At 40.4% G+C, this 16,934-nt stretch overlaps 1 protein-coding gene across 11 annotated transcripts in view; it reads right to left on the bottom strand.

Moving 5' to 3' along the window:
• The window catches only part of tox3 (TOX high mobility group box family member 3), a 75,296-nt gene that overhangs the window by 3,241 nt on the left and 55,121 nt on the right, over positions 1-16,934 (bottom strand). For 10 of the 11 annotated variants that reach the window (XM_085908191.1, XM_085908183.1, XM_085908188.1 and 7 more), the window contains 3 exons: positions 11,767-11,832; positions 5,832-6,083; positions 47-310 (listed from right to left, as the gene is read on the bottom strand). In XM_085908191.1, the coding sequence (XP_085764317.1) occupies positions 47-310; positions 5,832-6,083; positions 11,767-11,811 (561 nt within the window). In that variant the 5' untranslated portion in view covers positions 11,812-11,832. Of the gene's footprint in view, positions 1-46; positions 311-5,831; positions 6,084-11,766; positions 11,833-15,063; positions 15,156-16,934 lie in introns of those variants that run through there. The other variant, XM_085908190.1, reaches the window with a different exon arrangement.

Raw genomic sequence — 16,934 nt, 5'->3', positions numbered from 1 at the left:
AAATATACGTATACATAGATTCAAGCTTTTTAGCAGACATCCTCACCCTATTGCCGTCATCCTGGTCATCTTCGTTGATGGAGCTGGAAGGCGACGGTGTGGCAGACTTGCTGGCCGGCGGCGATGGCGAAGTGTGGGCGATGTTGGCTCCGCCCATGTTCAGGTTCAGCTGCGCGTTGAGATGCGATTGGTTGATGGTGGTCAGCTGATTCCGTGAGATCATCCCGTTGGGGCCGTTTATGTTGGCGATGGACTTCATCAGCATGGCGGGGTTCGTTGCGTACTGGCGGATATGGGCCGATCCAACGTTCTGTTAGAGTGACATCAAAGGAAAAGGAGGCATTGTTTACACGGTAATGCCGTACTGATTCTCTGTTTTGATGTTAAGTCGCCATGCCTGCAGCTCAAGTGTCTCCGTTCAAGAGAGGAATAGATGGTGGATTGTTAAATGGTAGTGCCACAATGCACGTTATACTAAATGAGTGACTTAAAGTAAAATGTTTTTGTATTCAAACTGTATTTTTGGTGGCACAGCTTCTTCATTACATGTACAAAATGATAAGTCGTTTGTACCTGGAACAATATGGTGTAATCAATGATGACTGCTAACCATTCTCTACGCGTGGATGTATTCAACGGCAATCACGCTAATGCAGAATTAGGAATGATCTTTAAGACTGAACAATAAATTCTTGAAAGGGATTGAGAAGGCACAATTGATTTTCAGTAGATACTTGAGGAATATTGAGCGTTTGAAAAAAAAATCTTTAATAATGAACAACTGTTTCTTGGAATTGCACTTAAGAGGGAACATTGAGTTTGCATTTAACAGAACTGAGTCGTATATTGTCTTTGAAGTAACAACAGGCTCTTGAAAGATGTTTTGATGCTTTAAAACGGTACAACTGGGTCTTGTAACAACAGACTCTTCAAAGAGTCTTTGAGACCGAACAACCGAGCCTTAAAAGAGTCTTTGGGAAGAAACCGCATATTCTTAGAAGTGCCTTATGCAAGGTGCATGTTTACACAGGTTAGCATTGATTGCAACTCGGTTGAAACCAGCAACCATCCCTAAGGGCTGCCAGATCAGGGAGCTGACATGGAACAGAGGAGGAGATGTGAGCACAACACAAGAAGGTGATTTGTTCCTTCTGGCTGAGTCCATCTGGTATTCAGCGACACAATCTCAATCTCCACCTAAATCAACACATCATAAACCAACGCATGAAGCTCTATTGAACCCGCCCATCTTGCTGAAATATTGTAACAGCTTTTAAGGATACAACATATTGTTGACACTTCTCTCTTATCATGAATACAATTTGTGGGGAGCGATGGAAGGTTTCTGTTTACTCGTGGCAGGAAGATGCTACGAGAAAATCTTTTGTTTTCTCCCAAATAATAAAAAACATAGACAAGCTTGTGAGCATATTTGCATAGCCACCTCACTTCCAAGTGCTTTTGTCATTACTGAAAACATGACGGGTTGCCGTTTGCGCCATAAAAAGACGCATGCTGAGCTCATTAGTCGCGGCCATCTGTATGGCAACGATGCAGACCGGCCAATGAGCCGTTGCGCCGTTTGTTTGGAATATGCTGATTACCTCAAAATGCTTCTTAAGCATTAAGATTGTTTTTCTGTTAAATGTTAGTGAAACTTTGGAAGTGAAACAACCTTAAACTGGAGATGGCAAACCTTTGTGCTCAAGGGCGACCTTGTTTTTTTAACATGGGAAGATTGTATTTATGTTTTGATATAACACTTAATTTTACTGTACTTGTCTGTATTATTTTAAGGCAAAAAATGTCCAGATTTTTTTTTTTGCTAACCTCCAATTTATTTATTTTTTTTAACTTTTGAGGCATATAATGAAAAAAAGTTCACGATGGCATCAGTTTTTCAACAGTGAATGCAGTGTCGGATTGGAATCAGCATGTGACGATAAAGGCTAACGAATCATCTTGGCTCACAGTCGCACACAAATAATTCACGGCCTTGCCGTCTCTCGTTTGCATTTTGATTACGATATTGTCAGCACTCCTGACGAGATGTTTTGATAGTTGTTGTGAATCGGCAAATAAGTCCTTATCTCCGGCTCTCAGCAGCTAAACAAGCTACTATGTCTCTAATCAATACATGTTAATCCACTTTGCAATATCCCTCACATAACCTCTGAGAAAGGAAGAGGAAAACGACTCATTTACTGCATTTCTATTGCAGAATGACAGCAATAAAATGAATGTCATCTTTCTGGGCTTGGATGACACTCGTGCGATACAATTTCAACAAAGATATCACGCAAAAAAAAAAAAGAAAATCTGAATTGATGAAGAGTTTATGAACAGTGCCCGCATGTGCTAAGCTGTAAGAGCACTGAAAAGAATGTTAACAAGTTCAATTTCCATTCAATCAATGAGCAGAGCTCTTGGAAATGTTCTGTGGCAGCAGAGGGCTAAAAATCATCTATATGGTAATTATGGGTGGATGAATCCCCCAGTAACTTTTGCCAGCATGAAAGGTCAGTCCTATTAAAGATAGTTTATCAGCACTCTGCACATATTCCTTTACTGGGCTTCTAAATGGCGACATCATTTTTATTTTCAAAACACACACACACATATATACACAGAAACACATGCGAGTGCAAGCACACACGGCCCTTCCCCTCTTCCATTTTCAGCAACTGTGCTTAAGATAAATGAGAAAAATACAATTGTGAGTACTGGTAAAGGCTACAATCCAGAGGTGGGGCTATTTCAGTCCTCTGAGGGCAGACTGCATTTATTTAAAAACATAATATAACAATCAAACATAATGAATTATTATTGTGTGAATAAAAAAAGACGGGCAAATGGCAGCCCGTCCACATTCTGAATGTCCCATTTAACACTATTTAGCTTTTTGTTACCAAACCAACAAATTAAAAAAAATCATTAACTTTCTCAGTATGTTATCCAAGTAAAAAAAAATTGGGGCAATTTCAAATATATAAAATTAGCTCTAAATACACAAATCGACACATTACCCAGGCTGTAATATTGGGCACTTGTCATGCTATGTTAGCATCTATGCTAACATTACAAGGCCACTTCACTGCCTAACACTCTTGACAGGTGATCAGGGTAGGATATTTCCCCCTGCTTCTGACACTAAATTCCAGCTGTCCTGTGACCCTGAACAGGATAATAGAACACGGACGGGTGGAATGACATGACATTGGTAAACAGAGATTGCATTACAAGACATCTACTGTAGGTTTTTAATCCAATCATATGAGGACAGACTGAGGCAATTTTCTCTGTGTCCTTGCACATGTCAAGACACGGCGAAAGCACCAGGTGTTCTTTGGAAATAGAAGCCCAGGACCCTCGTTGTGCAGTAGAAGAGAGGTGGGAGAAGAAATTGTGAATAAAGCTATGCTGGCAAGCTGTACCCTCCGGTACGATTGGGTCTGAGCACAAACGAGGGGATGGTAACACACTGGGAAACAAAAAATTCGAGAGTTTGGAGCTTGTTAAGAGAGCGGATTAAATAAATAATGACTTGGCATTCAGGCGTTGCATTGCCCCTAACAAGGTGAACAATTTGCAAGATCTACGTGCTGCATGAGCAGTCAGGACTGGGGAATTAGAGGAGCACTTGGCAATGCAATAGAAATTCTTGCAAATCAGGCCTGCTGTATTCACAGCCTGGCTTTCACTTTATTTTTTATGAAACAGATAAGTCTTTTTTTAAAATGAGTGTAAAAATGAATATTGTATCTCCAACTTTTTCAGATCTACCTTTCTGTAGAACCTGCACCGATATGAACTAGAAGACCTTGCCTTATGTACAGATTGATCATACCTGATGTAGCCTTACACAATTGGTAGTATCAGAAGCGTCTTTAACAGTTCCAGTAAAAAAAAAAAAAACAATATATATATATATATATATATATATATATATATATATATATATATATATATATATATATATATATATATATATATATATATATATATATATATATTTATTTTTTTTCCCAGTTGTATTTTTTTATGTGCCAGTGTTCTATATAAACACGTACAGAGACAGAGTTGACTCGACAACTGTCAACCTCCGGAATAAGAATTAAAAGCTGTTTTCACACTGACACTAAAAACTGGCTTCGGGTAAATAAACGGCATATCTTCTGTTACTGCCACTTTGTGCAATTATGGGAGCAAAGTGAGCAGAAAGCAAACAAGTCAAATGAAAAATGTAATTGTAATATTGTGCTCTTTATTTGTTGGCCCCTGCAGCCATAACAAAGAAGAGAGCTTGTAATCACGTACATAAGCATGTCATTCCTTTATCAGCGTGCTGACAACAATGACAAAACACCCTTCTCGGGCTCTCGTAAATCACTGTCTACAAACTGAGACCGGCACTTATCTTGTTTCAAAAGTTTTCTCTTGGAGATAACAAAAAAAGAAAGAATCAGGTGAAAGGAGTGACGATATTCATTGTGCCAAAGCTTTTGGGGAATCAATTCCATTTCAGGAGAAAATGAGGGACCATCTCCTTTTTTTTTTTCCCCGTGGCAGAATGTGCGATGGCCGATAACGAGCGGCAACCTACTTTCTCAGCTTTGAAATAAGAGTCCAATCAGACACATGAGCCATGCAAATGGTCTTAAAGGAGGAATAAATGCCAGGGAATCAAAATCTAATCCTCTAGCAAGTCGTGAGAACGGTCCGGAATGTAATTGTGTCAAGGTTCCTCCAGATGTACCGAGCTTAACTGACCGTGAAATGAAAATTCTTTAGGCACAAGCCTTTTGGGGCCCTCACTTACTGTACGGGATGTTTTAAAAAAGCGGCAATTATCTTGTGGGCCCTGGAGCACGGAGGCAGGAAAACGGAGCTGTTAAGAGTTTATAGCCCTTCTCCCCTTATGGAATGTAAATAAATGCAGTGGAACCAGAAAAAAATATGACTCAAAAGTTAAACAATACTTCAAACCGTCAAATGGTTGAGGACTTCAGAATTTGCATCCCGTATTTTTCGAACAATAAGGAACACTTTAAATCCTTTAATTTGATCACAAAACAACACTGCACCTTATAACCCGGTTAAGAAAGTTCCAAAATAGACCTGTTCCTTGAGATTCTTATCATGTGTACCTGGAGGTCTGAAAAAATACTGTAGTTTGGCTTTTTTGTGATATCATCACCAAAATGTATCAGTGATGGCAACAACAAAACATATGACAATAACTGAAGAATCAATTATGAATCTTATTGTCACATATATGTTCAATAGATGTTTGATGCAACAAAATAATACTATTTACATTTCTTGTGAAGACACCTCAGAGGTTTATCTGTGATAAAAACAAGGAAAAGTGTGGCTTTGTGTTTACTCAGAGGAATGGCACCTCAATATCGTCATTATCTGGGCCAATCATGCTTTTGTCCTTTCGCTAAATAAATCTGTCGTTTTCTTCCTAAAAGACAAGCAGTCATCCAGTTGACATTTCCATTTTTCCTCCTCAGTGCTTCTACCCACCATGGCATTTAAGAACACCTTTTTCCAAACTCAGACAACAATCTCACAGGCCTGCCAGCTACCCCGCAATTGACCATTTCATGTCAGGGATGAGACAACACCATTTTAGCTCACCTCGAACAATGTGAGTTTTGCCTTCTACACCTTACAGAACAATGGTTTGAAAAGGGATTAGCATGTTGCTATGGCGGCCATTTTGTTGGAACGGTCCAACATCTTGATGAAGACTTTATTTGATGCAACATGATCACTGTCCCGTTTTTGTCGATCCATAGAAGTAGAAGGGCAGTCAAACTCACCACCGGTTGGCCATTGCTGATCGTCAGTCCTTCCTGGTCCATCATGTTGCGTGAGATTGTGATGGAAGGCAGATCCAAGCTCTGAGGGGGGAACTGAGGGATGAGTGAGCCCCTGTGCTGGACCGGAGGCTCCGGCATGGTGGGGAAAGGCGATTCGCCATCAGACAGGCCGAGGCCGGACTCCATTTCCGGCGGAGGTGTGATAGGAGGAATCTCAAACTCCTCGTCTCCTAGACTGGGTGTGTGAAAGGTCTGCAAGGAAAGGGAGGAGATTAAGCATTGGTTGATCTGACTGACGTTGAGTTTTTGGAGTGAGGTAATATGCAACTAAGTCTTCTAAGTGCAGTAAAATATAATGTTTGCTTAAGCTTTTTATGTCCAGAAGGCATTAAAAAATAAAATCAAACGACAATCACGTACGAGTGAGATGATGTGTGATAAAGGCAGTTAATCTTAAAGCAGTTAATCTTAAGGATGCAAAACATTGGGGTGAAGTGCAGGGAAAATACATGTCACCGACGAGATGGCTTTAAAAAACATTTTCGAGATGATTACACTTGGCCAGGAGTATTTCTTTTTTGTTCCCCTTGCCTGCACCCTTAAATCTGCTCATCAAACAGCCTAATCCTTCTGCCTTTGGAATTAAAGCTTTCCGACACGCTTAATTTGCTTACTCGCCTTCTTGGAGATGGGAATGTTCACACACTTAGGTCTTGTTTTTATGTGTAATGTTGCGTTAAGCCACTCTGCGGAAATGGGGGATATTCATAAGCTCACAATGACCAAAGCAAAACCAAAGGATGGTGTCAAAGGTAATGATAGGTAATTTCGCAAAACCAGGATTGCTTGAAAAGCTTAAAAATCATCTTATTATATTATTATATCTGCAAAATAATGGAACATATCCAAAACCAACTGGGATCACTTTTACAGGACTAGTCTACTTAAAAGCATCCTTGACATGACGATAATTGGCTTCAATAATTGGCTTGAAAGCCAAAATACGGCCTGTACGTTAACCACGGAGGTCTCTTTTCAAACACAGTTTAATTTTTAAAGATTCAAGGTGACGTGCTCACACCATACAACACCATGACAACCTTGCAAGTGAGAAGGTACCAATTCTATGGTCACAAAGGTGGGACAGAATATTTATATGACATATAAAACTGTGTCAGTACACCAGCATCAAATTTTGATAGTCCCATTTTTTATTCATATTCCTGAGGAGTCAATTCTACAGAAACACAAACTTTTGTACCATTCTGAAGGAACCTGGTAAGTTCTTTGAGAACCTATTTACACACTTCTAAATTAGTCAATAACAATTTGATCATGTATAACCAATTGTTGATTAATCATGAGCTTGGACAATTGTACTGCAGTTCCTGGCTGGAACCTAATGACTCATTCCAAACTAGTTAGCTGGATGCAGAAGTTAAGCTCGGGAGTTCGGATTCATCCAAATAATAAATGTTTATGAATGGGATTTTTTTTTTTAATCTAATACATTTTCATTCATACACTGATGATTCCAACATTACCATCATGACTTGACATCCATTAGCTACTGAGGGCATTTAAGCCGTACTAATAACCAATAACCATCCAGGGCAGAAACCATAAATATTATTTTCATTCAGAAAACAGAACCAGTTCACCTTCAGTTCACAGGGAGCTAAAGTCCAATTTGTCAAAAAACCAGCCTCTGGTTGCCTGAGTACTGAATAGATTACAAGAACCATTGAGAACTGTTCGCAACAAGCTCTCCGCTATTATAAGCTTCAGTCCACTCAAGTCCCAGCGATGCCAGCATGTCAATAAAAAAATCTAAATGTGTCTAAAAGTTAATACACTAAACTGCCACAAGTCAAGCAGGGGCAAAGCTCCAGATACTCCATCTTTGCCGCGTCCATTCATCTTTTCTGACTTCTTCGAGCGAGCCGGGTCAAGCTGTATGCTGGTGTGGAGACCTTGTGGTCTGATCTGAGAGGACCTTCTACAAGGGTTTTTCTTTAGTTTAGTGTCTCGAGGTTACAAAAGACGTCCAATCAATAGCTAGGTTTATATTTGCGGCCCAATAGGGTTGCTTTGCAGAACAGGATATTAGAGCCCAACAAAATAGAAGGTTGGCCATGTAGAGGCATTTTTGAAGGGGGATCAGAATTGTCTTCATCAGTTGTTTAATTTTTAATGAACGACAAGGAAGTTGATGACATGCAGTGATGGAAACAGGCAGCAGTATTACTGCCGGGCCCATCTCCTCTGTATGTTAATGATGATACAAATTAACATATGCACCGGAGGCCTTCGGTGCGGTCAGATCTCATTTGGAACACAGAGGGTTGAAATATGTCTCCTGTCCATGAGGAAAGACCCTCTCTGGGGAGGGTAGAGGTGTCAGATCCTGCTGGCCGTAGCAAGGTGTCACGGTGTTGCTAACACAGCCACGAGTCATTTGCAATAAAGCCAAGCTAATTCCACAACAGGAGCATCTTAAAGGACGGCTGTGATCGAAGATTAAGAAATGCACAGTCGAATTTCTTTTCATTGCCTATTTGTGAATGCATTCAAACGGTTGAGAAACTGCCAAAAGAACTGCTGGCACGGGATGGAAGTACACGTTCGTGTTACTGAGTGGGCAATGTTGGCTGCCATTACAATGTGTGTGATTAGCCTAGCATTAGCACTCGTGGACGTGATGAAATTATCTTGAAATATAGTTCATAAAAACAAGACCAGCATCCAATAAAATAAAATAAATAAAATAAAAATAAATAAAAAAAAAAAAGGTATTTACATCTGGATTTAAATAAACAAGTACATTTAGTTGTAAATCATTTGCTTGTTTGTATTGGGTGTTAATCCATTTGGTTTCCTTTTTAGTAGGTAAACTGCATCCTCTCTAGGGTTTAAGTCTGAGGATTGACTTGTTCAATGTCCTAAAATTGTTGATATCTTCTCTCACGCTGCTGTTTGTTGAATGATTTATTCCCTGTTTTGACATCAGCTTTAGAATTTGCGTACGATTTCCTTGACACCTCACTGACCCTACCCTTTGATTGGTCCATATATAATGCACAAAAGCGAAACGATTACAACACTGTTTACAGAAACAAACATAAAAACGAACAAGGTTGAATTGTTATCAGTGGATTTTCTCCTGCATGGCTTTGTTGTTGGGATTTTTTTTTTATTTTTATCCGAGTGCCATCAGGCTGCTCTTTCAGGGAGAGAGAACAAAAAGCTTTTCAGGCAGTACTCCCAGCCCTTCAATAAATGTACTAATGTGATTCACAGATGCAATAACCAAGACATGTTGAAGGCAGCAGCATGTAATTACTGAATGTAGCCGGCCTGCGAATCAATGGCAGGCAGGATTAAGGATCCAGTTTCAAATCAGCAGACAGCCAGAGTGCAACTGCTCAAATGACAACATCAGCCACTGTAAGCCCTAATCAACATTATTTCAAATTTGTAGTCCATTTCTACATATTTATAGTTCATTATATGTCTCTAATGTGATTGACTAAGTAAAGTGATACATCAACGTGGAAGACAATCTTACTGGACTGTATCTTTTACTGCGAGGGAAGCAGTCAACGTTTTTGCCGGTAAGGATGTATGCTTTAGCAGGCACAACCAGGTCATCTTATCTCATCCTCTAAGTGCATCAGGTAAATGATACACCGGCCATCAAAACGGCACGCCAAATAAATCCTACACAAGTAAGCAATCCCGCTGGGATGGAAAACATTATTGCTTGTACTTCCAATAATCACCTCCCATGTTCCATCAGGAAAAACAAAGCCTTATCATTCACACACAGACCTGAAAGAATTAACCTGTTTGATCGATGTTGCTAACCAAAACAGCAGTCCTTAATGTCTCAGAGCTGGAATTGATTGGGTTGCGCCGTATGAAAAGACACTTTTATTATAAATTGAACATCTTCCACTCATTCTCAAAAATTTAGTGGAGGAGAAGCACACGTGCTGATTACACACTAAATTTCTTTTTATCTTTGTTGCTTAATTGCGGCAATTTTGGGGGGGGGGGGGGTTATTGTGCCTTCGCTCCCTTCTTTTTAAAACTTCAAAGCTGTGAACAAAATACAAAAAAAAAAAACCTCCACTTCCAATTGACTTAATTTGTAACACCTAGGTAGCAAATTAGTGTAAATAAATACCCTTGTCCAATATTTGAGGAAATACTGTATCTCAAATTAATTCCTACTTTGACATGTACATTGAATTGATGAGTGGCTTGAAGAATCCCGACAATGAAGCCTTCATGCTTCTTATCCTCTATCTCTTTCTCTGTGTCCTCCTTAGCGAGAAGCAGTACCATCTGTGCCCAAACACTGGAAACAGTCTTTCCTTTTGATAAAGTGCAAATGAGTTTGGCTGGTTTTTCTTTCGTTCTATAACTCAAGGAGTATCTACGATTTACCAAACTCCCCCCTTCCCACCTCCTTTTCCCGAAGTGGATGATTATGCGATCATGTCTAGTAACTCTCCTCTTATGGTACAGATAAAATCTGTAATTTTTTTCGATTATATGCCTTTTCAATTCATACAATCTATAGAGCGTAAATATGGGAAAAATAGCTAGAAGCCAAATTTTTGTTTCTATCAGCAGGGAGAACGGCAGAACTTCTTTTAACTTTGTCTTTGAGAAGCAAAGCAAGCATTGTCATTATTTCCAGTATATCAGAGCATCTCTAACCGAGTGTAGTCACATCGCATCAACGTCCCCTTCTTGGACGTCAGCAGGCAGACAACGCAAGATGTCAGCACTAAGCAACCTGTGTTGTCTCTGGGTCTCTCTCTGGGCTGAAACGTTTCAGGTCATAAAAATAACAGAGCAGAATGGAGTAAGAGGAATTCATCCATATGAAAAGTAGAGAGGGCTTCATGGTGTATTGGGCTTATTGGAATTGATGCTTAGAAGTGGTGAATTATGTGACACAAAGAAATGAAAAAGAGCTCTATTATTCATGGAATGGGGCCAATGAAAAGAATGAACTGAATGGAAATTATGCTGAAGGATTACCAAGGAAGGGAAGCTATGTTCCCCCTTCTTGTTTAAACAACACTTTTTGTTTCTTCAGTTTTGTAGACACTTTAGCATGCAACCAAAAGGAAATTAATTTCCAAATAAAGTCAAAATATGATCAGGACAAATCTGCCTTGAAAGTTACAGAGAAAAAGCGAGATTGAAGTGCCATTATCAAATCTCTTGAGAGTTTGGCTCATTGAGCATCTGGAGGATGAACTCCAAAGGTCGGTTATGCTTTTTCTTTTGCTCATAGTGCATTTTTTAAAGACTACCACAATAGGCCCAAGGAAAAAAAGGGGAAAAATCTGAAGATGACTAAATATCGAACTTTATTTTGTCCTTGTTGCTCTGAGAAAACTTTATTATTGAATATCAATGAATTGGACTGAATTTGAAACAACTGTCAGATTGTATCCCTAATGCAAAAAGGAAGGGGCTCAGAACTAATCCCTGATGCCGTCCCACCTCCACCTATCACACTTAACTGCTGTTCTCCTGCACTCATACATGTCCTGTACTATTCTAAAACACTTTCCTGCTGCCCCAGACCTCCTCATCCAGTACCACAGGAGCTCTTTGGGTACCCTGTCATGAGGTTTTGCTAGCTCTAACAAGGCAAATAATCATTCTGTGGTAGTCTTCGGAGACAAGAAACCACAATTAAGCTCACAAATACTTGTTTCCTGATTCTTGCCTCCATTTCTGTTTCCTGTAATTTCATAGTGTGGCTCATCAACTTGAATCCCATACAGTCTCCACAACTCTTCTCATTGCTCTTGTTCTTAAAATGGGCCCTAGTACACTATACTATCTCCTCAAAATGAAATGGTCCAACAATTTATTAGCATTGTTGCTTAAAGTCATGTATACTCACATCACTAGCAGTCAGCAGGGCGCCGTTCGCTTCTGACATGTTCATGTAGTTGTTGTTGTTCTGGAACTGAAAGGGGAAAAAGAAACAACAAAAACACCATCAACTTGCTGCTCTGCTTATCATTCACTGGCCAACGTTTACACAGCAGCCTTAAAACGTTGTTTTTTTTAAGTTATTTTTACCGCTTGCACGAGGCTGCGCCGCTACTTTGGCCCCCAATGAGCGTGTCGCTCGGAGAGGCCCAAGTTGATTCAAAGTGGAAAGTAATGAGACGCTTCTCTGTCTATTCAGCGGCTTTGGGGATGACAATTAAGTGTGTTTGCATGACAAAGACAAGTATCAAGATGCACTAGCGGCTTATTAACTTCACACAACCTGTGGGCGAGTAGTGATACCACACGAGGTTGGGGGGGGGGGGGGGTGACACGGGGTAATCAGAGCGAGTTAATGTGAGTTTTGGCAGTCTCCCACAAGCCACGCACTCCCTTCAATAGTTGGCGTACCCCACTCCCTTTAACACCCAAAAAAGTCTGAATAGTTTTTATCGCTAACCAATAAACAGACCTAATATTAGTTGGTATAGGTCTCATTATTTGTAATGGACAACTATAGTTTGGGACTTCCGGTATGAAAGGCATGGAGGCTGTAAACGCCACATGCTAGTTTCAGCTACTAAAATGGACACTTTGCAAAGAAATGTTTTCACAACCTCTGAAACCCCCTTCCTGACCCGTGCATCTCCTGCTGGAAAAGTGGCAGCCACTTCCTTTCTTTAGGGACACAAGCGTGGTGAAAGGTCGGAACAATAGGACGTAGAATGAAGAATTATGGGCTAGCAGCTGGGTCAGGCAGCACAATGAAGCTGTGTGTGGAGTGGGCTGGACCCACGCAAGACCCGGTTTGGCTTGGGGGATGGTATAAGAATCGCGGGGTCTTCGTTAAACTTCTTACATTCTATCATTCTTTTTGTGTGTGTGTGTGTGTGTGTGTGTGTGTGTGTGTGTGTGTGTGTGTGTGTGTGTGTGTGTGTGTGTGTGTGTGTGTGTGTGAAAAAAGTCACCAGGAACTCCAGTTGATGAGAAGAAGAAGAAATAAAACATCTTATCTCTGCCAGGGCCAAACAATAGTGAAACAAATTAAGATCAGAGCCAACGCATGAAGTGCATTCATATATTTCCCAGCCTTTTGTGTCCGTTTTTTTTCCTCCACCATCTCCTTTTATTCCGAGTGGTTAGTATGCGAATGTAATTACCAAAAGGACTTGGGCTAATCAACTAGGAATGGTATCCATTAATTAGTCTGCGCCCTGGAGGGAGAGAGAGAGAGTGAGTGGAGGGTGGCGTGGGGGAGCCATGTTAACAGTGTTCCGCATCAACGAGAAGAGGTTGTCGGAGCAGGTGCTTCGCAGCCTCTGGTGCCATCACACCTAAAGATGTCCTGCTGAACCTGTGTTCAACCAGGAGTGTCGCACGTAAGATGCGACCTCGCTTAGCAAGCTGGTAATTAACCCAAAAGATGGAAAGTGTTGCTCTGTTACTTCCGTGGAGTCTCAGAGATGTCAACAATACACATTTGAGGAGTATATTTATGCAACATTGACAAGGAATGGAGGGACCAATTTGTCCTTACAATTTTCCATGTTCTGAGATCATAAGATCCTTTCAAACAGTCTGTGCAGCGCAAAATGATTCTCCTCCGAAAACTGTAGATGGCAATTCCATGCACATTCTGAGGTGACATCCCAGACATCACACATGAGTGGCTAATGAGGATGACAACTTCATGAGCACGCAAGAGTTTATACATCAGTAAGCCACGTGTCATAAACACAAACGTCAACAGACGAGTACGGTTATGTCGCGCAGCGAAAGCGCGGACATTGATCGGGATCGTCAAAGTGATAATTAGCTGTGTGACATCCCTGTGGAGCTCTGCGTTTTTATTGTTTTTTAAAGGGGCTCTTTAAGTGTGTTTACTAATCTCCTCAATGAACATCTTGAGAAAACATCCCCTGCCACCTGTATCAATCTTTGCCGCTAAAAGCTGTTTCGTGTCTCCGAGCAGAGGGGGCCCAAAGGCCTCGGTGGATATCGGGCGTGTCATTCTCGATTCATTTTTTTTCCAAAGAGGAGGAGGTCCTTAGTGTTCTTGGAGTCCAATGCCAGATGAAATTAAGTGTGATTGGAGGGGCTACGCAGCTGACGGTAAAATGGGTCAGCGCAAACAATGTAGGCTCTGTAATTAAAAATGATGGGACGGATGAATGTGCGTCTCTATGTATGTAGAATGGAAAGCATTATGAAGCTGAAGTGCTGTTTTCTGCTCAACTTTTCCAGTGGCAATTACTGTATATATATATATATATATATATATATATATATATATATATATATATATATATATATATATATATATATATATATATATGTGTGTGTGTGTGTGGGTGTGTGTGTGTGTGTGTGTGTGTGTGTGTGTGTGTGTGTGTGTGTGTGTGTGTGTCTGTCTGTCTGTCTGTCTGTCTGTCTCTGTGTGTGTTTGTGTGTGTCTATGTGTGTATGGGCCGAGTAACTGACTGCAATTGTGACAGAAAACAGAATGATAGCCAAACAGGAAACAACCTGAGGCTTGTGCAGTTGTCAGACCCAAACAGAGGGCCAACTGGTAGTGTTGTGAGCTTGAATAACTTGTATGGGTCGTTTTCCACAATAAAAAATGACAAGAAGAAGATTTTTCCAAAAACATAGTTGCCAGATAAGATTCGAGTTAGCCTAGCTTCTTCTATTTCTTGTTCAACAACTACCTTGTTCTTTGTAGTTCCTGTGAGTGAAACGCAGAGGAAAGTCAATTTATTTTACATCGCCACTCCTAAAACGCATTCAGCTGAAATGTCAAGAGGCAACAACGATTTGTGCATTCAATAAAAATGCATTACAGTTTTAATGGAAAAACGGTGGCTTATGGCACATGCGGTTGATGAAATGTAGCGGCATAAAGAGAAAGCCACACAGTGTTTATATTCCTCTTCTTCAATAAGAGAGGAGATATTAAGGGCTTCACACAGATGCTGAGCTCAATTTGAATGGACACCACTGTCTATTAAAACAAGTATATTTTCTTTTGTCTGTCTCAATTGAGAGATGTTTTCGCACCTATTCTTTAAATCCCAGAGCAGGAATATTTGTGTGAAAGAACCAACGTCCGCTGGGAAATAAGGCATTTTGCAGCTATTATCCCGCACAAAATTATTTCAACCTTTAGGGTGAACACAATATTGCATCCATATGACCCCCACCTCACCCTCAATCTGATGGAGTAACCACACATCAGCAAACATGAGCGTGGAACGTTAAGCTCCGTAGCTGAGGACCATCAATGTCTGCATGTGTTGGTATCATCTGAATATCAAATTTGCCTTGTCGACAATGGAGGTCTGTGAACACATGACAGGGCTTCTTACCACTTTTTCATTCGCTTTAGCAGTTTTTCAAAGGGTACAATCAAACAATCATAACAGTTTAGCAAATCGAAAAGGACTAAACTAATTCAACCCCCTTATTTCCATCATTACATAAACTGCTGACAAGCCATTTTATAGTCCAGCCAAAACCTCCGGAACATGACACTTATGCTAATATGTTCTGCAGTACAGAGATGGCACTTTCAACACACACGCTCCGTTATTTCTTTCAATTTCCTTTAGAGCTCGGCCAACAATGTCACTGACTCGCATTTAGTAAAACTCTGAAACGCTACATTTATTTATTTATTTATTTATTTATTTATTTATTTATTTATTTTAACGAGTATATATGTACTTATATTACTGTTGTGCACGTTTATACTTCCCTTTTTCAAATTTATTGTGCTCACTTTTTAAAAAGTTTAAAACTAAGGGTGGAGCACTCCAAAAATATTTTTCACATTTCATGCAACGAGTGGACACATTACAAAAGAGACAATTAAACAGCTTCATGATTTGCAAACTAATTTCAAGTTAAATAGAAAGCAGTAAATTCTCAAAGTCCCAAACATACAAAATAATCTATTAATGATGAAGTGAATTTGTTAATAGCCAACCACCAATAAATGGGCTTCACTCATAACCTAATAAGAGAAAGGAGGGAGAACTATTATTTAGAAGATGCTAATGTGATATCACATTATTTACATAGCCAATGTAGCGATCTCAATTCCGCCAACAAACTGCCGGATTTAACTGATACAACCCGCTTGATGGAACTGCGGATTTCAGAAATTCTTCCAAATAAAACAGCAAGCCTTTTACATGAAAAAAAAAAATAATAATCCTGGCGGGATACACAACCAGATCTCCAAAATCTGTGCTCATCTATAAACTCATTCAGCATAAACAGTGGGCAGCTGCTACTGTAGCCCTCACAGGGCCCGTTCACGCCCAGCAGGCTAGCAAATACGGTGCTGAGCTGACATATATGGATGTATCCCGTCATATATGCGGAGGGCTACGTTTGGAAAAGCAAGACTACAGAACAGCACGTCCACACAGTGGGCTGCTGCTGAATCAATAGTTAATTCAGTTTAAAGCTAAAATCATTACTCCCGCGGCCCAGCACTGTCTTCCACTATTAGGACGGTCAGTCCTCAAGAAAGGGCAGCGCCGAGGGGAAGTTTGTTCCGAGTATCACTGAATGTCATCTCAGTGGCGGTGCTCGGAGTCGGGACTGGGGATGGTTCAGTTCAGTTGTGGTCTCACTGATTATCTCGGCGAGCGAGCGTCAACGCAGCCTCGAGGCGCAGTTTAAACTCCTGCTGTAAATCTACTTGGAGTCTAGGTGTCAATGAAATCCACTCTGTCGACACATCAAAGTCAAGATGGAGATTCCCGCGCCTTTATTCTTCTTTAAGATCAACTAACAAGTGAAGGTGCATGGTATTGTTTTATTCCTTAAGGATGAATTTATATTCAGTAGACAAAGGCCAAGGTTTTGGGGAACTTTAAAGGCAAGTTAAATTCCCAATGGCTTGACCTAACAAGGTTCCACTGGCATGGCTGACTAATTAACTCGCATCATTTGTTTATTGCTTGAGCTCAGTATGTCAACACCGCGGTAGTGCAGGTCAACATCCAACCTCCCTTTTGTTCCGTGTTGGCTCCCGTCCTTGAGATGAGACCGTCGTCCTACAAGAAA

The sequence above is a fragment of the Syngnathus leptorhynchus genome, chromosome 3 (assembly GCF_054491065.1).
Source record: "Syngnathus leptorhynchus isolate UIUO chromosome 3, UIUO_Slep, whole genome shotgun sequence".
Lineage (NCBI taxonomy): Eukaryota > Metazoa > Chordata > Actinopteri > Syngnathiformes > Syngnathidae > Syngnathus > Syngnathus leptorhynchus.
This window is presented reverse-complemented; position numbering and strand designations above follow the sequence as displayed.